The 20,761-nt window shown below is 44.4% G+C and overlaps 1 protein-coding gene across 4 annotated transcripts in view; it reads left to right on the top strand.

The window, feature by feature from the left end:
* Positions 1 to 1,002: 1,002 nt before the first annotated feature.
* Positions 1,003 to 20,761, top strand: part of SF3B3 (splicing factor 3b subunit 3) — a 35,386-nt gene continuing 15,627 nt past the window's right edge. The window contains exons 1-11 of one of the 4 annotated variants that reach the window (XM_081199955.1): positions 1,003 to 1,143; positions 2,273 to 2,378; positions 2,944 to 3,270; positions 4,429 to 4,601; positions 6,095 to 6,236; positions 6,905 to 7,017; positions 8,899 to 9,036; positions 9,215 to 9,318; positions 12,711 to 12,876; positions 14,443 to 14,538; positions 15,693 to 15,765. In XM_081199955.1, coding sequence (XP_081056081.1) covers positions 2,309 to 2,378; positions 2,944 to 3,270; positions 4,429 to 4,601; positions 6,095 to 6,236; positions 6,905 to 7,017; positions 8,899 to 9,036; positions 9,215 to 9,318; positions 12,711 to 12,876; positions 14,443 to 14,538; positions 15,693 to 15,765 — 1,402 coding nt within the window. In that variant the 5' untranslated portion in view covers positions 1,003 to 1,143; positions 2,273 to 2,308. Of the gene's footprint in view, positions 1,144 to 1,177; positions 1,317 to 2,272; positions 2,379 to 2,943; positions 3,271 to 4,428; positions 4,602 to 6,094; positions 6,237 to 6,904; positions 7,018 to 8,898; positions 9,037 to 9,214; positions 9,319 to 12,710; positions 12,877 to 14,442; positions 14,539 to 15,692; positions 15,766 to 20,761 lie in introns of those variants that run through there. The other 3 variants (XM_081199956.1, XM_081199957.1, XM_081199958.1) reach the window with 3 other exon arrangements.

Raw genomic sequence — 20,761 nt, 5'->3', positions numbered from 1 at the left:
ACCACAGAAGCCGCGGGATGGGGGCTTTTGTTACTGATCTGTAATTAGATTTCTGCGCCCTCTTTCGCCCAGGAAGCTCACGGCTCTCCTCCCACATTTTATTCTCACAACCACCCTGCGAGGTAGCCCTACAAGCCGAGAGGCAGCGATTAGCCTAAGGGCAGCCTCTGACTTCTAAGGCTGAGCGGGAGCGTTGAAGCCGTGCCTCCCGCGTCTCCCCTTGATGGCTGCAACGCCTGTTTTACTTCATTTCACTTTGTCTCTCATTGCCTTTCCTCCACGGGGCTCAAAGCGCTGGACGCAATCTCCATGCTCCACGGGGGCTGCTTTATCCTCACAAAACCCCTGCGAGAGAGGGGGACATGCCCGAGACCTCCCAAGTCCTGATCTAACACGGTCACCAGGACCCCGCACCGGCTCAGTGCATTTCAGCCCAAGCGTTTCAACATAACAACAATTTTATTATTTATACCCTGCCCATCTGGCTGGGTTTCCCCAGCCACTCTGAGCGGCTTACAGCATATATATGTTTATATATATAAAAACATCGTCAAACACCAAGCGTTAAAAACTTCCCGATACAGGGCTGCCTTCAGATGTCTTCTAAAGAATACAAGCGGAGAATAAAACCCGCGAGGCAACGGAGCACTGGCAGAGAAAGGCTAGCAGGAGAATGGACAGAAAAGACAGTGAAGCTCCTAGAAAGTGGGGAAAGCACAGCGTCTAAAAGTGAATTCGGTTTCCGGCGTCCGTGTATACGTCTATCCAAAATAGACTATAGCAGACAAATCGTCACATCCGGGAACATTAATATAGGTGCCTAAGCTATTGCCTGTGTCTCGGGGTGGGGGTGGGGAAACAACCACCAACAGCGGCGTTTCTATTGCAAAATAAAATAGTGAGATTATTTCCAGAGCAAAACAACAACAACTCCAGGCTAAAACGGGTAAAGTGGAACAGTCCAAGCCGCGCGGGGATTGCTTCTGGCACGCCGTGGCCAGCCCAATCGCTCAGTTCCGCGCTACTTACGTGGAAGGACCCAAGGAGCGCGGGAGGCCGCTGAGGCAATGGCGGTGCTTGACTGCGGGCTGTGGAGGAAGTGAAGCAGCGGCAGGATCCGCCGTCATCCGCGCTTCTCCTGCGGTAAACGCTGCCAGATCCCTTTCAGAATTAGGCTGCAACTTCTCTAATCCCCGGCGGGAGGAGGCCATGGCGTATTTGTAGGCTGCCACACGCGCGGTGTTACCGAGGCCCTTGAGTGGACCGTTGCTGGGCGACGCCGGTGCGGGCGGGAAAGAGCTCTGTACAAGCAGGTGGTGAGGGCGCCGCGCTTTTTACACTTCTCTGGACAATCTTGGCGCATTTTCACTTTGCCCACTGATGGGAGGGGGCGCCTAGCAGCAGCGGTAGGACGCGCGCTGCTTTTTCGCAAACCACGAGGGAGTTTTTCGTGCAGGGTTTAAGCTCGTCCCTCCATTGTTTTAACCCACATAACTTGCAATACCAAGGCAGGTTTATTGTGGAGGTGGAAGCCGCATTGAGCGGGGTGGCACTTACGTTTGAGTCAACGTGGAGAGGACGGTGCTGCTTTTTATTTGTAAGAGACTTATTTCTCTCCGCCCATCCCTACTGCATGTGTACTCGAAAGTGAATGTGGTCAGGATTCATGCAGCCGTGCAGTCCTGTGCATGTCTACTCAGAAATAAGGCCTGCTAAAATTGTTCTCCCTGAGAATGCCATACATCTTTTAAGTTGTCTAATACTTTTTAAAATAACTTTGGTGAGCTGGACTTTAGTCCATAAAATCTTATATCATAAAAATGTTTAAGTTTTTAACATGCCACAAGATATTTAGTTGTTTTAGCTGCAGCAGATTTAATGGCTGCTACTCTGGGAATGTCTGCTCCATTGTAATATGTGAATTTATTAAGTAACAAATTGTAAAAAGTGTTTGTATCCCCTCCAGTGAAACTGCAAGTTGATGTTGATTCATCATTAAAATTAGGAAACAAATATATTCAGGGTGCCCGTTACTTTCAGTTTTAACACTTGCTTCCTTCATAAGAACATTTTGCTTTGTGGAAAGTTAGGAAGGAAAAACCACCTCGTTGAGGTTTTTCAGTCTGTGAAGTGTTCATATGAAGCATCTCTCAAATGGGTTTAACGTTCAAGTTTTCTCCACCAATTGGCATTTATGTAAATGTGTGGTCAGAATTGAACAAGTTTAAAAAAGCATGCATAGTGTATTAACTGCTTGGTTTCCTTTTCTCAGCAGGTGAACTGAGGTGAAGTGATATCAATCGGCACCATGTTCCTTTATAACCTAACTCTGCAGCGAGCCACCGGGATCAGTTATGCCATCCATGGCAACTTTTCAGGTACTCCATTATGACTGAAAGCTTAGGTGAAAGGTGAAAGCAAAGTCTGATATTAGACATAGCATGTATTTCTGCTGAAGTTGTATACATGCAATTTTGTTTAGAATGGCAGCGATACTATTTCAGGATTCTTGTAGAATATGGGATCTCAACTTTGTCATATTTTTCTGGGCCAAATAAACTAAGTTTTCTGAACCTCTTCAGACATCAGGCAGTGGTTAGGCTTGCAACATTCACTTTTCTCCTTGGCTTATCAAAAGGCAAGGAAGGGCAGGGTTAAGTGGCCACACATCATAGCAGAGCAATATGCTTTTGAAAAGTAAGCAACTTGTCTGTTGACCTCTAATTCTGATTCAAGATTTGGCATTCTGATTTCTGGTCTGCATCACAATTTCAGAATGACTACTTATGTGTTCTCTCTAAAAAGTGGTCACAACTCAGGTAGGGAAAACAAACCTACAAGGCACTTTTGAATTTGTAAGCAGCAATGGGAGGTTTGATAGAGAAGTGCTGATGCTTTGGCCATCTTCCTCTTCGACTGATCAGGTTTTTCTTTTCTTTTTAGGTACCAAACAACAAGAAATTGTTGTTTCTCGAGGCAAAATCTTGGAGTTGCTTCGTCCTGATCCGAACACAGGAAAAGTTCATACTTTGCTGACAGTGGAAGTCTTTGGAATCATTCGTTCTCTCATGGCCTTCAGATTAACTGGTGGAACCAAAGACTACATTGTGGTGGGCAGTGATTCAGGTCGCATTGTTATCTTGGAATATCAGCCCTCAAAAAATGTGTTTGAGAAGATTCACCAGGAAACCTTTGGCAAGAGTGGCTGTCGCAGAATTGTTCCTGGACAGTATTTGGCTGTGGATCCTAAGGGGCGAGCTGTCATGATCAGTAAGTTGGGATGGTTGTTTTCAGTGGTAGCTGTGTAATAATGTTGAATAACTGAATGGGAGAAATGATTTGGATAAGAAACATTGGTTGGTTTTTCTATCCTTGGTTTAGGTTTTGAAACTGCTCCAATCAAAAGTGCTTTTATTGGCGATCCCAGTGCAACTAGATCTGTGTTGCAATTGGGAACTGAGAAGTTGTGAGTTTCCTTAGGCTATCTAAGTGAGTTTGTGGTTGAGTTGATATTTAGACCAGGGATTCCCAGTTTATACTCTTAGCCACTCCAGCTAGATTTACTCAGCCAATCAGGGTGATTCCATGTTACGAAGAATTTGTTGGAATGTAGTATAATTCAAAATACTTTCCTGCTACCCATTTGGTACTTGATGTGGTTATGTGTATGACTGCAGAAAACTGAACTAGAAACTGAATTAGAAAACTGAACTAGCTAAGTTTGATTAATGGGGTGTAAGTGGAGCCTTCTGTGGGTGTCAGTTTGAAGAAAAGCACTTGAGCCCTATATATCTGGTGCAACAGTTTTCTCTTCCCTGAAGTGATGATTAGGAATTCATGTCTCTTCTCTGACATAAGACATGGAGACATTTGGATCCAATTCTGATCAGGTTCTCATCATAAATGCCCATTTTCTTTTGCATGCATCATGCCATTTTTTTTAAAGCTGAAATGTAATTTTGGGGTTTGATACAAATCTTAGTAGCTAAAGTGGATCTGTAAAAACATTGAATGTTGAACATGGTTTTCTAATTGTTTACCATCCTGTGATGAGAAAAAAGGTGTCTTCAGGTGAGCCTCCACTGCCATGGTTATAAGAGCATATGCAGCTACCTTAATGCCACCTTTCCTTTATATGGGGCTGCACTATGACAATGGCAGTTATGGCTCTTGTAGTCCAGAAGAGGATGGGTGTGCGAAACCCAAGTCCTGCTGTTGTTCAACTTCTGATGTTAAACTGGTTTAGTGTTACATCTGAATGCAACTACTGGTTCTTCCAACAGGAAAGTAGCAGGGGAAAACTGCTGTGCCTTGAGAGGGCTGCAAGGCCTGCTTATGCAAGGGTAGGGATTGGGCACCTTAAGCATTAAAGTGCAGACATCTTCTGCTTCTGTATTCCTAATGTTCTCTCTGTCTATCTCTTCATAGGTGCCATTGAGAAGCAGAAGCTAGTGTACATTCTGAACAGGGATGCCGCAGCCCGACTCACAATTTCTTCCCCATTAGAAGCGCATAAAGCCAACACCTTGGTTTACCATGTAGTTGGAGTAGATGTGGGGTTTGAAAATCCCATGTTTGCCTGTCTGGAAATGGATTATGAGGTATTGAGGAATTCGTCTCTCTGGTGACTCTTCCCTGCTCAACTGTTTGTGTGTCTCTTAAAAAAATGCAACTAACACCTTGTTGACTCCTTTGTCAACAAAGTCAACTGTCCATCTTCAAGTTCTCCAATATGCTTAGTATGCCCTTCTTATAAATAAGCTGTCTTTCATTGTATTCTCCATAATACAGCAAAATAGAGATTTCTCTGGATGGCGTGGAGGAGGCCTCCAGTGCAACCATGGGTTAGGTCCCCACTATCAGAGTTAGGCAAGTCACATGACTGAGTACATAAACAGATCAGAAGGGCAAGGAGGGAAACAGGCCTTGGTGGGCAAGCAAGCGATTGCGGAGAGCAAGTGCTCTCCAAAGGTGCCCAAGTCCTTGACTTTGGGCTTAGAGAGAACACAGCCTAAGATCAGAGGGCACCTCACCTGAATTTGTACTAGTAGTTTGTTCTTAAGGTAAAGGGACCCCTGACCATTAGGTCCAGTCATGACCGACTCTGGGGTTGCAGTGCTCATTTCGCTTTATTGGCCGAGGGAGCCGGCGTACAACTTCCGGGTCATGTGGCCAGCATGACTAAGCCGCTTCTGGCGAACCAGAGCAGCGCACGGAAACACCGTTTACCTTCCCGCCGGAGCGGTACCTATTTATCTACTTGCACTTTGATGTGCTTTCGAACTGCTAGGTTGGCAGGAGCAGGGACCGCAACCTTCTGATCGGCAAGTCCTAGGCTCTGTGGCTTAACCCACAGCGCCACCTGCGTCCCTTGTTCTTAGTGGCATATTAATAACAACAACAGTATTACTATTTGTTGTGTATATAGTGTCATTTATGCACCGGTATGATATATTCCTGTAACTGAAGAGATTTCCATTCTAAAACAGACACAGGGAAACAGTAGAGGAATTGGGGAGGCAGGTGGAGAATGTGTGTTTGTTATTTAAGTTATGTCAGCTCTGGATACATGTGGGACAGGCACTGTAAGACAGGAGTTGTATGGATGTCTCTTGAAGTGCTTTGAGGTGTTTTTATTGGTTAGTTTGATTATAAGTTTATATTAGAGGTCTCTGTACTTCCCTTCACCAAAATGGTCACAGGGTGGTTTACAAAGAACAAAACATAATTTTAATTTTTATAAGTAATTCTTATATATTACGTTCCATTGATTTTGTGGCAATAGGGTCAGTTGCTGCACCAGATAAACAGGCAGGTGGCAGACTGAATAATCAGTTTCTGAAATATTGGATATTTAAATTTTTTATTCATGGCAGTTTTTCTTTTGGGACCTTCACTTACAGTGCAGGCAAACCTTTTCAGTCTGCTTTATTACTCTTAATTTTTTCATTTTATTATGAACATTTATATAGTATTCTTCAGTTGAAATTTCCAGGACAGCTTACGTTAAAAATGCATCTAAAAGTATGTTCTCTTACGAGGCAGAGTATGACACTAATTTATTAGTGTATTGTACATGTATTGTTTTCCACAGGAAGCTGACAATGACCCCACAGGAGAAGCGGCAGCCAACACCCAGCAAACCTTGACATTTTATGAGTTAGATCTGGGTTTGAACCATGTTGTCAGGAAATACAGTGAACCCTTGGAAGAACATGGCAACTTCCTCATTACAGGTACTGCTACCATTTCCAGTCCTTTTAGGGAAAAGGCATTATCCTAAGATGTCAGAAAGAGAACTGCTTGAGACAAATGCACATTTTCTGTAGGCTCAAGCCATACTTGATGAATGAAAAGTACATATCCTTGATAGTTGCTTTTGTGCCATGCTTTACAAAAGTGCAACAAGTATTTCCACTCTATGCTCTACATTGGAAACCTAAAGCAGGTTAAAAAGTGGAGACCTCAGAAACCATCAGATTCATGAAAGCTCACCATATGTAACCCTCTCACTCCTGTGTTTTTCTTTGCTACCCTGGTGATTGTCTGCACCTTAGCCCAAACCTTGACATTGTCTTATTGCAGCAGACATTCAAACACGAATACATTACTACCAAGTAGTCTGGGAGCCAGGCCAATACTGGACAGGGCAGGATTGGCAGAGGGGCAGCCAGAGTAGGAGAGCTGGCTTGCTACCCAGTTGGGTCATGCTGTTGAAAGAAACACTGAATATTTGCAAGTCCCTTCTTGCTTTCACTTCCTCTGCTTGAACACAGACTTCTCTTCAGCCTGAAAATGGTGGCAAACGTGCAGTTTTTTCTCAAGTGTACCTTGGGTAAATCAGTTCCGCAAGAACCAGACGAAACTTATGTTGTTCTTACAACATGTTTCTTTTATTCGTCAGTCCCTGGAGGTTCTGATGGTCCCAGTGGAGTGCTGATTTGTTCTGAAAACTACATCACCTACAAAAACTTTGGTGACCAACCAGATATCCGATGTCCCATTCCCAGAAGAAGGGTAAGGATCTTGTAGCTTTTTTCACCCTAAAGGAGTATCCCAGTAGCATTCTCTGGGCAGCTGAAAAAATGGTTCACCTTTCAGGTTTGGCCAGAAAACGCAGCATTTGTATGAAGATGAATGCATTATTAACAAAGCTATGTAGACTTCATTGAGGTCCTTAGTGAACTTGGGCTTCCATGGAGTGGGGAGTGGGTCTTCCCATGCCACACCTTACTTGTTAACTCCTTTTCCATATCAGCTAGTAAGAGCTGGCAGCAAAAGGTTGACTTATGATTTTGCAAAATTCCCAAATTTCTCTCAATGCTCATTATCTTGCTAAGACTTTTAGGGACCATTAGGAATTTGAATCTATGTAACAATATATCTGAAGAGTCCACAAGGGACTGTGCTGCCTGAGCCAGGCAGGCAGGCAGGCCACCATTGCCACCTCCAGCAGCTGTACTGGTAGACTTTGCAATAATTGTGGATGAGGTTGCTCTAGAAAGTTCATACTCCATCACCACTTTGTCTTAACTGTGGAAAATACTCTTAAACAGTATTTACTTTCATCACAGCAAAATGGCAGCAACGCATGCACTTTGCAGGGTGATCTTGCCCACTGTGCCTTATTCTGAGCAAGGTGTGAGATAGGCACCATGGAGAGCATTTGGGTTATCCTTGCTTTATGGGAGGAAGGACCCAGTTGGATGGCTAGCAGTAGTAGCAGCTGGTGATGGAGGCAGGTCATTTGAGGGTAGGGGTGCCTAGTCTTCAGCCTGAGCTATGTGAAGAAGAAGAGTAGAAGAGTTTGGATTTGATATCCCGCCTTTCACTCCCTTTAAGGCGTCTCAAAGCACCTAACATTCTCCTTTCCCTTCCTCCCCCACAACAAACACTCTGTGAGGTAAGTGGGGCTGAGAGACTTCAGAGAAGTGTGACTGGCCCAAGGTCACCCAGCAGCTGCATGTGGAGGAGCGGAGACGCGAACCCGGGTGTAGAGTGGCTCATTATAGGACCAGCCACAAAAATATTAATTTCCTAGTAGCTGAAACTATTATGATAGAAATTATTACTTAAGTATGGAAGTACTGCTAATTGTAAACTGAAAGTGAAAACGCTGTTGTGGCTTGATGTGATGAGTTGATGTCTCTTCTCTGATGCATATTGTGGAGATGGCATTTCTTTCTGATCAAGCATTGTTGGTGATTACGTACTTGGTGCTGTGCAGGACACAGAAGACACTGTCTAGAGGTTTTTAAATTGCAAATCTGTATTAGACAGTCAGAGACATTACTGAGAGAGGGCTGTCTGGTGGAGTTTGGGTACAGTCTCCTTTGTTGCTTTAGCCTTCAGGCAGCAACTAAAAATGGTCCTCTTTCAGAGGGTGTTTGAGACCCTTGAGCTGCAGTTTTAAGGTTCATGTTTTTGTTCCACTGCAAACCATTGCTTTGTCTGTTCTTTTTGTTGGTAGTTAAATTTTATGTTTTAATGTTTACTTGTAAGGTCTCTTGAGGTGCTTTGACAATAATAAATAAACAAGAGTTGGGAGATATAATTAATTTAATAAATAGATCATGTTGGAAATTGATATGTGAGGGTGGGGGGGAGGGAGAGCTGGACCCAGGGATCGTGAGTTTTATAGCTCCTGCAAGGCCCAGCGAAAGAAGCGAGGGAAGTGGCTTGATGGAGGGGTCGGGAGCAGCAACCCAGAAGGGCCCAGGAAGGAGGATTAGCAAGAGAAGAACTTCCCCAGAATGGAAGGAAGCAGTGAGGGAAAGCTGCTATAAAGAGGGGTGATATTTGCCGTAGGGGGGAAGCCATTAACAAAGGTGATTTCTAGCTATGATTCCATTAGGGCAGCTTCTGCCTTTGAGTCTGACTTGCTGTTCTTTCTGGCAGAATGACTTGGATGACCCTGAAAGAGGCATGATTTTTGTCTGCTCTGCTACACACAAGACCAAGTCTATGTTCTTCTTCTTGGCTCAGACTGAGCAGGGTGACATCTTCAAAATCACCTTGGAGACTGATGAGGACATGGTACGTCTCCTGCTGTGTTCATGAATGTTTGCTTGTTTGTGTGTGTGTGTGTGTGAGAGAGAGAGAGAGAGAGAGAGAAATGTTTGCTTGTGTGTGAGGGGGAGGAAGGGAGGGAGAATGGGTGATGTGTGAACTTTCACATCCAGCTCAAGCAGTAACTCATTTGTGGTGGTTTCAGGTAACAGAAATTCGACTCAAGTACTTTGATACAGTTCCTGTTGCTGCTGCCATGTGTGTTCTGAAAACTGGGTTCCTTTTTGTGGCTTCTGAGTTTGGAAACCAGTAAGTGAAATCTCTGACTTCTTTCTGAAGGGTTGCTGAATTTTTATGCTTGGTACTGCTGTTGATGTTCTGCGAAGCACACATGCAGTTCTGACTGCCTTTCCTTCTCTAAATCTGGAAATTGTTCAAGTTGTGGCCGAATATCAGACCCTTGCGACCAACCACAGGCATGGCCTGCCTGGTTGGTTTCATCTTGCTAATTTCATCAAAGAGTGTGTCAGTGTCCTGTTTTCAGAATCTTACAGCAAGCATGGGTGTTGTGGGTTATTATGTTGGGATAAAATTTTGGATTTGTTTAGCCAGTGAGGCCCAAACACGTCTATACACATATAGCTCATGGTGTGATATTTTATTCACAGAAAGAGAGAAAGGATCTGGGGCAGAGAGCATATTGTATTGTTTGCCCTTTCTACAGATAGACCAGGGGTAGTCAACCTTTTTATACCTACCGCCCACTAATGCATCTTTCTTGATGGTAAAATTTGTAGATTTATTGATTAGTCCTTGACCTGCTAATTGATTTACAGCGGTCCGGCGCGCTTCCACTGCTGCGCAATCTGCTTCTTCCAGGCACGCCCAGCAGAGTAAACACACAGCGGGAAACTGTCACGTAGCTTCCGACAAATACACAGAGCACAGTAATGTCCATTTACAGCTCTTTATTTCATCATTTTCTCAGAAAACTCCAGGACTTCTCGCAGCCATGGCAAACTGCGTCTTTCTCTCTCAAAACCCGAGAGGAACAGACAGGAAAACTCCTCCCAGCTTCCAAAGCTGACGTCAGAATGCTGAGGCATCATGGGAACAACTTAACCTCTTAAGTTCCGACTCCCATACCCCCTCTGCATCACATTCTGACAATACCTGTGGATCATCTACATACCCATCAGACTCGCACTGTGCGAAACTTACCCACGCACCTGTGGCCTGATACCTTTCAGGTGGAATACCCTTCCTTGTGCGACTGGATCGCCTGGGCACAAACTCAGATGCTTCCCCTGACTCACCATCACCAGCAGGTGTGTCCTCAGCATCTCTGGATTCCCCCTCTGACTTAAAGCGTCTTTGAATCCTCTCCATTACACTTACTGGAGAACTAGGCTCACTCTTGGCCTCTCTTTTTACAACTCGTGGAGATGCCCCACCCTGCTCCAGACCTTGGTCAGTGACCTGATCGTCATCAGCAGACTCAGCCTCTCCTTCCTCCCCCTCAGAATCTTTCTGCTCTGAATCAGAAAGACATTCTGATAGAACATCACGCTTGACAGGAGTCTTTGACCTTTCATCCTGTTCATAGAACTCAGCGTGTTTGCTGATCAGCAACTTACTCTGATCACCTGATGGGAACGCAAACCTCCATGCACGCGCTGCTGGCTCATACCCACAGAAGATCATTTTTCGGGACTTGGATCTATCTGTCCCTTGCAAAACTTTAGGCACTGGCACAGATGCTTCCGACCCAAACTTGCGCAGAAAATGAATCTGGGGTTTCCTGCCATGCAACAAACCAAACGGTGTGTCACCTACCACTGGATTGTAGGTGCGATTCCAGGTGAAGCTCACATACCTGATTGCCTCCAGCCAAAACTTTGGTGGCAACCCAGAATCTCCCAGCAACACCTTTGCAGCCTGCACCAGAGCCTCACATCGGAGCTCTGCCACCCCCCTCTGATTGGGTGAAGTCACTGTGTGACGTATCCCTTTCTTGCGAAAGAACTTCTGCAAAGCAGATCCTGTAAACTCAGCACCCCTGTCACTTGTGACTGCTTGCACTTTGGTGGAGAACCTTAGTTCCACCTCCTCAATCCAACTTCTGATCAGCTGAGCTGCCTCTTCCTTGGATTTGAGCCCAAGAGTCCAGGTATTCTGCGTAAAGTTATCCTGCATCGTCAGCAGAAACCTTGACCCTCCCAGACTTGGTTCCTTTACGGGACCCATCAGATCTATGTGAACCAGTTCAAAGGGTTTTGTGGCTACCCTCTTCACCTTTGGGTAACTGCACCCTTTTATCTTTGCCTGCCTGCATGCTTCACATTTTATTGCACATCCACATTCTACAATGTGACAACCTTTGGCGACCTCAGGCAGCGTCTGTAGTTCTTCTAAAGAACCATGAGCTGTCCTAGCATGCCAAACATGGGCACATGACACATGAGCGGGAATTGTAGCACGCAGGGCTTGTGCTTTCTCAACCTTCCCCTCACCCTCCAGAGACGTTTTAAGAATGAAGAGATCATTCTGCCCCTTTTTAACTTTGGCAAGCATCCTCCCTCCTTTGGAGATTCCGGGCTTCTGCTATCTCAGCTGCTGTAGCTTGAGCCCCTGGTGTAGGAAGTGGGGGTCCCTGCACGGCCTCCCAAAGACCCTTCGCTACCAGCCATGCCTTCAGCCTCCTGCTATATTCTTGCCAATTCTTTCCGTCCAATTTTTCGAAAGGTACGGAATATGAATCGTGGCCTTCTGCCATGGTCTCCCGTTCTCCCCAGGTGCCCCAAGCTGTACTCACAAATCACCAGCTCCTCTGGCTCCTGCTCCGTGGAGAAACGATTTCCTGCTGCTCTCAGCACTGCTGCATTCAGCACAGGCAAACCTTTGCGTCTTTCAGCTAGCTGCTTGCCTCAGATCCAGGCCTCCGCTTTCGTCAACTCCACTGCCATCCGAACGCAAACTTCAAACATTCCGGCAGCCTCCAGTGACAGCTTTACAAGCGGTAATTACGGGGTCCATAACCTGTAGATTTATTGATTAGTCCTTGACCTGCTAATTGATTTACAGCGGTCCGGCGCGCTTCCACTGCTGCGCAATCTGCTTCTTCCAGGCACGCCCAGCAGAGTAAACACACAGCGGGAAACTCACGTAGCTTCCGACAAATACACAGAGCACAGTAATGTCCATTTACAGCTCTTTATTTCATCATTTTCTCAGAAAACTCCAGGACTTCTCGCAGCCATGGCAAACTGCGTCTTTCTCTCTCAAAACCCGAGAGGAACAGACAGGAAAACTCCTCCCAGCTTCCAAAGCTGACGTCAGAATGCTGAGGCATCATGGGAACAACTTAACCTCTTAAGTTCCGACTCCCATAAAATTTCCTCACCGCCCACCAGTGCTTGATGGAGGGAGGATTCAGTTTGTGCCGTAGAACCCCCTATTGCCCACCTACAATCCTGAAACGCCCACTAGTGGGCGGTAGGGACCAGGTTGACAACTCCTGAGATAGACAAATAAGGAAGTGAAGATGTATCTTAAACTTGGCCCCGCAGCTACTCTCCTTTGTCCTCAAAGTGTTTTCTCCAGCAAGCAGCCCTACATCTTGGACATAATTGAAATAGCAAAGCTTGGGGTGGGGAGGAAACGGTCCAGTTTCATCAGAAGTGGCCCTCTTCTCTTTGCAGCTACCTCTATCAGATTGCTCATCTGGGGGATGATGATGAGGAGCCAGAGTTCTCCTCTGCCATGCCGTTGGAGGAAGGAGACACATTCTTTTTCCAGCCTCGGCCTCTCAAGAACTTGGTGCTGGTGGATGAACTGGACAGCCTGTCTCCCATCTTGTGTTGTCAGGTACGCTGTGTGCTTTGTCCCATAGCTTGTGACAAGCTGCTGGGTTCTGTGCTGACCTCTGATGCTGGACATTGCATAGCCCACTAGACCTTGAGAATAATTCCAAAAATGGTATAAGTCTCCAAAACTCTTTTAGATCAGAAACGCAAAGCGGGTGAGTTAGTTCTTTGTCATGTTTGTATTTCACTTTTCCTCAGAGTTGCTTAGCGCAACATGCCTGTCCCTCCTCTTCCCACCATTTATTTTCACAGCTGCTACTTTGGGTTGTAAGTTAGGAGGTGATACCCCTATGAGAGAGTGTCTGACTTGGTGGGAGTTGTATCCAGTGCACTGCACTCTTCTGAATTTTGCCACTTTTAATTTTGCACAGGATTTGTTAGGGGCCCAGGACTTAACACTTTATGCGCCCCCAATAGTTTGCAAAGTGGGCTAGCATATTATTTTCTTAAATTGTGCCAGCTGTAGGTCATTTTGCAGCATTTTTACAGAAGTGACTATCTGAAGGGAGGGAATTTTGTCAGGAGAGAGCCCACTCCCAGTGGGAGCAGTCAGAATTTTAATTTTTTTTTAAAGGTGAAATTTGGGAGAGGGATGGCTTGAAGGCCACATTTTTTTTGCCAATCCTGCATGACAGTGGGGGGGTCTATGGAAGCAGTAGGTTGTTTTTTTTTTAAAAAAGGCCTAAAATATTGGAGGTCTTGAGTGGAAACAAAAACCCTTTGGGGGAGCCACTTGCGGCACCTGATTTATAAAAAGGTAATTTTATACAAAACACCAAAATGTAAATTAATACTTTAAAATACCTCACAAAACTGCAAGCCTTTCAAAAAACCTACATAATTGGCAAACCAAAGTTAATGGACTATGCTGAAATGTAAAACTAACTGGAAAGCTCAGAAATCAAGACAACAAGAAATTTAAAAAAGAATGGGAAATGTTTATTATGTATTTGCAAAAGTATTGTAAACAGGTTAATACATTGGCAGGATTTTAAAAATACTTGAAATTAAAGAAATAGTACAGGAAATCTGAGGTAAAAAATAATAATTTGGAGTAGAGATGATAATGCAGCTGAAAAGAAAACTAAAGGAACGGGGTGGGAGAGTCATGGGTTCAGAGAATCCCACTTTATGGATTTGATATTGTTTATATATTTTCTTTGTGGTTGTTATTGTGTTGTTGTTTGTTATTTTTGTTGAAAATTTAATGAATATATATATTAAAAAAAGCCTAGATATAATTTTGAAGGGAAATCCGAAAAGTTGAAATCTGAAAAACATGGAGTAAAAGGTTGGAAGATGAGCTCTTCCATAAAAGTTTGCTCCAATCGTGAGACTAATTCAGGGGAATATCTTCCCCACTTGATGTCATTTGCCATTAGTTATTAACGCAGATTACCAGTTTATCAAGTGGCAAATGTGGGAACCTTTGCCGCAATCACATATGCAAATGGGAGTAAAATGTTGTAGCTCTATTTATGATGCTTTGAAAGTGATAACTGATCTTAATCGAACAACCTGTCACTTTTCCTCTCTTTTCCCTGCATCTTGGCTGCTTTCTGTGCAGATAGCTGATCTGGCTAATGAAGACACCCCTCAGTTATATGTGGCCTGTGGGAGGGGGCCTCGGTCGTCACTGAGGGTCCTTAGACATGGACTTGAGGTAAGAAGGGCAGGACATGAAGAGCAAAGCCATTCTGGATCTTCCTCTTAGGTGAAACCTTTTTTGTTAGATGAGAATGGATTCACTGGTGTATTCTGAAGCTGAGGGACCTTGTGATGGGTGGTTTAGGGCTGCCCTGGATATGTCCTGATCGACTGCATGCTCTGCAAAAGTTCCTGGGTTCAGCCCCTAGTGTCTCCTGTTAAAGGATTTGGATGGCAGGGCTGGGATAGGCCTCTATCCCAGTCTGAATGTAGTCAAGATGGAGGATGGAGAGCCAGTGTGGTGGAGTGGTTCAGGTGGGGGCTGGGAACACTCAGCTGTGAATCTCATGGGCTCACACGGGGCTAGGCACTGCATTATGCCTAAACAAAAATCAGAATGTGAGGAGTGTGTGGGGCCATGCTCACCATCCCTGTCTCCTGTCAACTCCTAACATGCTGACCCTACATTGAGTGGGAAGGTTTCAAGGGTAGTTGTAAGCCTCCTTGCAATTGTCAGCCCTGGAAAAGCAATGTTACTGAACATGGAGGGCCCTGAGACCTGTGGGTATAGAGCGGTATATAAATGTTAATAATAATGTGCAAAGCCGTTTCATGTACGGGGAAAGCTGACCCGTGTGCTTGGATTGAAAATTGTAATGCCTGAATAGAGCTAGAACAGGCATAGGCAAACTCGGCCCTCCAGATGTTTTGACTACAGTTCCCATCATCCCTGACCACTGGTCCTGTTAGCTAGGGATGATGGGAGTTGTAATCCCAAAACATCTGGCGGGCCGAGTTTGACTATGCCTGGGCTAGAATGTCAGCCTAACTGATCTCACAGTTTGTTTGGATTTTAGAGCCAGGTAGGTGAATCACCTTTGCTGCACTGTGTGAGAATGTGATAAGAAGTCATAAATAGCATGTGCATTGGGTGAAGAAGGTATTCGGTTCAATCACTGGAATCTCCTGCTTAAAAAGGATTTTGGAGAAATATACTGAGCTAGATTTTCCAGTGGTTGGGTTCAGTGTAAAGCATTTTTATAGTGGTTGAAGGACAGAATAATTCTTTTGTTTTCTCCTGTGTAATAGTAATAATTAGGTCCTTTTTATTTGGTGGAGAAAAGCTCTGTTTTAAGCTTTTTAGCATTAATAAAATATGTCTTTCTCTAGGTATCTGAAATGGCCGTCTCAGAGTTGCCTGGTAACCCCAATGCTGTATGGACAGTGAGGAGGCATGTTGAAGGTAGGAAGTCTTCTGTGATGCAAATGCAGCGGTAAATGGCACATTGAATTTCATTGTTCATCTACAAGTCACCTTTCTTGGTTCAGCTGTCTTTGCCTGGAGAGCATCTACCCGCCTCAGGATTATGACTATCATTCTTAAACTGGAGTAAGCACAAATGTTGTGTGAAAATTGCACATGCCAACTTGGAGAGAAAGTCTGCCTTTTTGTAGGTTTTTAGGAGCCCCTCCCTGCTGAGAACAGGAGCACTGACAGTGCTGTTGCCCCTCTTGCTATGGATGTAGTGCATTCTGTTCAGTGCTCTCTTGGCAGTGTTGCCTTTGAAGCTCACTGTTGTGGCCTTTCTTGGTGTCTCGTACTATATTATCATGATCATTACCACTCATGGTGTTCCTTCAGCCCCCACCCCCGCCTTTCACTGGAATTGTCTTTGCCGTACAGCCTTTGGTATCTTATGTGCTACTACACCTTCTGTGTGTTCCTGGAATCTGCTGGCGCAATGAACCTGGGCGGCTGTCCTGGGACATTCTGTCTTGGGGTGTATTATTGCAATAGATCCTGACCTGTCTGTGGAAGAAGAAGAGGCCTTAATGCACAATCCTAGGCTTATGGTGGTAACATGATTGTTTCGCTCAAAAGCTCCATGGACAGCACAATTATGACTCTTCATACTACATCATTTGCTTAATCATGAAAGAGTATTGTGCTTTTTTGGAATTAGGGGAAGTTGTAATGCCCTTCCCTGAAGGCGTGTCTGAGAAATAACCAGGTACCCCTCCTGACTTGCATTTGCCATTTGCTGAAGGCCCTTGCTCCTCATTTTTGTGTGTGTGTGTGTGTGTGTGTGTGTGTGTTGTTGTGAGTCAAAAGTGTGTATGGTCTTCAGACAGGACATCCGTGCTGTTCTCAGCTGTCTAGCTAGCACAGAACTTTGGAAAGCCAGGACCTGTTTTAATCAGCCTTTCTGTATTTTCAGCAGTTCAAGATTTGCTCTGAAAATGCTTTCCTGACCTGCAAGGGTTGCTTGTCATTCACATGGCTGGTGGTCAGGAAAAATGCCCCTGTGAGACTTTTCCCAGACAGCAGCTGGTTTTTCATGGAGTGGAATTTAGAATCTTAGAGCTGGAAGGGACCCAAGGGCCATCTAGTCTAACCCCCTGCAATGTAGGAATCTCAGCTAAAGCATCCATGACAGATGGCCATCCAACTTGTTCCATGTGTGAAAATAAATTTATTATATGTGGACTTCAGTGCCTCATAAATGTTTGGGTGACCCAAGTGAGTCCCAGCTCTCACGTTACAGTGTGATTGAGTAGAATACATTGGTCAGGAGGATAGCTTTACTGGTTCAGTTTTGCATCATGCACAAGGTTGTTTGATGCACTTAGTATTTATTAATGGCTCCCTCTAACCAGGTGTGTGCCAGTTTTCGCCATGTAATGTGTTAATGCAATGGCTTGGTGTCCAAAAAATGCTAAGCCATGGTTTCTTAAACCATGGTTGGGTTGTACCCTGCCCAGTGGCTTAACTATGGTTTGTTTACTGCCAACAAACCACAATTTGAAGCCGTGGGTTCTTGTTGGCTTTGGAACCTTGTTTAGCTTTTAATTACGGCTTGGTATTATGTATGAATCCACCACATTTCCTCAATCACTATTTCTTTGGCCATCTCACCACCTCCTCACTAAGCTACCAAGCTACCAAGCTACAAAGACATGTGGCAAGATCAGCTTGAAAAGAAACCAAACTTGGGAAAAGAAAGCCATGGTTTGTTTTATTATCTGTGGTACAACTTGTGCCATATACATGGTCAAACAAACAATGACTTCACTTTGTGTGCAAACCAGGCCAGTAGTACAAAACTGACTTGGTCATAATGTGGTAATCCTGCCTGTGTCTGGCTTGTGCTTCTGAAGTTCTGCATTCTCTCATGTTACATGTGTACCATATGAACCCCTTCCAAGCAAAAACTAACCTCGGCTGGTATGTGGTCCCTGCTACTACCAATACCAAGCCTTCTTTTTTCTTCCACAGGTGGCTGGTGGTGGAGGTGCTGATCCCCTCCCACAGGTGTGTACCTACAGCCAAGGGCTGTAACTGGAGGGGGGGAGGAAGAGGCACAACTTTGAGGCTCTTTTTAAATTACTTTTCTTGCAAACACCTCTGTCAACAAACTATGTAAGAAGTCAGTATTCAAGTACCACCTGAGTCCTCAGCCCTCTCCTGAGCTCCTGGGATAAGAACTGGCTTTTACTGTCCAGTTGCTTTCCACATCCTTGGGGCCTTTCGCAAGATAAAGTTAAGCTTCACATGCCTGTAACTGTAAGGAACTGCCATCTGTTCTTGCCCACTGGTCCTGGGCATTCCAGTATGTTAATGGGGGGGGGGGGAGACCCAGTTCATGTTTAGAGATGTTAAAGTCTAGATATTCATTATACCATATCCTTCTACACCTCAGAGTTCTGGGTTTAGTAACTGGTTCCTTACCAGAGTTCCCACTCTGGCTACAAAATGAACAATACAGGCAGCTGTCTCTGATGCGCTGTTGACATATGATGGACCTTGTCTCTGCTCACTCACCCTGTTGGCCTCACCTTGCTCTGTGCTGAGAAGGAGAAAACAAGGTGCTGCTTGCCTTTCTTGATTCCTCTCTGGCTTGACTTCTTTCCCCTGCCTTTCGCAGGAAGTTGGTGTGGTGTTACCATTTCACTGCTGCTCACAAAATGACTTACACAACAATTTAAATACAGCATAGCTTATGCAGCAGTTAAAATCTGCTTGCAAAGAGGCATGAGATCACGGGCATATCTGCAACTTTTAAACAGTGATCTTCAAGTGCTGCTGTGATCACTCCCTCCCTCACTCAAAACTTTGCTGATGCTGTCTTTTATGGAGCATCCAGACACTGGGCATAAGTTTCATTGAATTTTTCCAAGAGAGTTTGAGCTAGGAAAGCCATGTATGCACTTTATTAGATCTAACACGTTACTTCTGCAACAACAAGAAAGGAATCTCAACAAAAAATAATGTATGTGAATGAATTCCCAGTGCTAATGATACTGTTAACAATCTAGTCCATGATGAACTTCTGACTATTCGGACACTATGATTTTCCATATAATTGATTTGTTTCTTGTGTTTAAAAGGGGTAAATTGAATTGTGTAGATAAAAAGAGTGGGGGAAGCACACGAGGGATGAAGCTTCATGGGAACCCTGATAGACAGTGGGGGTGCTTTGTGAATAAGGAAGCCTTGCTGCCTGTGTTGCTGAACCCTGTGCATCCATTACAGTCAAATCCAGCTTATGACGTGGGTGAATCTGAGCACCTGAGTGTCTCGATCTGGAACTGTGTTAGGAGTCTGTGGAGGACTTGGGTGGCGGTTTTAGGTTTTATTGTGACAGAGTGGAGCACATGTCATGGACTTCTGCACTGAGGTGGGAGTGAGTTCCACACAGGTCAGCAAGTAAAAGTGTGAATGGCTTTGCTTTTGCCAGCCTTAGGGCCCTCTCATCTGTTTTGAACTATCAGCTTTCCCCAGCACAGCTGATGGGAGCGGCAACCCAAAACAGCTGGATAGACACCAGTTTGGTAAAGGCTATACAGTAAGCCTGAAATTTATTCGGGGTGTGTGTGTTTACATTCTGGGGATAGCACTGAAAGTCAAAATCACATATAGTCAAAACATGTTGGAGGATATTGTGAAAGTGCCCCCCCCACAGATGCCTGCCCCCTTTTAATTTATTTGCCAAGCACATAAAGCTGAATTTGCACAAATTAAATATATGTAAGTTACAAGTTTACTATATCTAGTTTCTGACATTGAAGCTGAACTAATTAGAGCCCTCCTATATGAGTTGCTCAGTTGCTTGTTCCTTTGCCTGCTGCCTCCACAGGATTGGCTGTAAGCTTGGTGGACCCGTCCACTGTTGGTATTTAACTCTTTAGAATGGCTGTTTTCCATATCTGAGTTCTTTGAAGCTGGTGGTCTACAGATGAAAAGAAATATACAGCCTAAGATCCTGATTTGTGTGCTGCCCCTGTAAAAGGCCAAGCTGGAGAGTGCTTAACGTGGAATGCAGCTACACAAGCATAGGTGACAGGAACACGGAAGCAGCTTTGTATCCATTCAGACCATTGGGCCATTGGCTCAGTATTCTCTACCCTAACTGGCCGTGTCCCTGCAGGGCTTTCTTTTGGGGGGTATTTGCATCGCTACTGGGAATTGCACCAGCAGGGGAAATGTTTTCTGCTATAGTGGTAATTTCTAAATGGTTTCATTGGCAGAGTGAATGTGAGGAAACTGAACAGTGAAGTGTCTGTTAAAATGTTACATATTTATTTGTTTATTATTAAATTTGTTGGTCACTTTATATTTCCCAAGGCAACCCAAAGCGACTTACAGCCAATTACAATTCATATTAACATATCTATGCATTGTCTAAATCCTGTGTAATCTCTGGCACTATATTTAAAACCTGTGAATAAGCTATTTTGTTTCTATGGATAGAAGACAACTGGAAAGTGTTCATGTACCCATTTCCAAGCTGAGTGGACACTATGTTAGTTAACATTACAGTCTCTTCTTCAGCCCCACTTTTTTTTTTTTTTTTACTTCATTTGAATCCATGTTGCCCCCCTGGTATCTCCATCCTTGGCAGTATTGCTGTTTAATTCTTCCCTTTTGTCCCCATTCATTTCCATAAAACTGCAGCCAAATTCTTTCCCTTCTGCCCCTTGAACAAGAAATCCCCTTGGTCTTTTTGCTGGTAACTAAACCGGACTTGCTACTTAATAATAATAATAATAATAAATTTTATTTATATCCCGCCCTCCCCAGCTAAGCCGGGCTCAGGGCGGCTAACAACAATCAAATAAACAATCAAATAATAACGCGTTCTAAAAATATTTCATTATAAAATTAGTTAAAATCAAATTGATGGCAACCGATTAAACAAAATTCTGTGCAGGTTGCCAGAGGAGGGAGTCAGGCTGCA

The sequence above is a fragment of the Podarcis bocagei genome (genome assembly GCF_964188305.1).
Source record: "Podarcis bocagei genome assembly, chromosome: 7".
Classification (NCBI taxonomy): domain Eukaryota; kingdom Metazoa; phylum Chordata; class Lepidosauria; order Squamata; family Lacertidae; genus Podarcis; species Podarcis bocagei.
The sequence above is the reverse complement of the archived record's forward strand: the minus strand, read 5'-3'. Positions and strand labels throughout refer to the sequence as shown.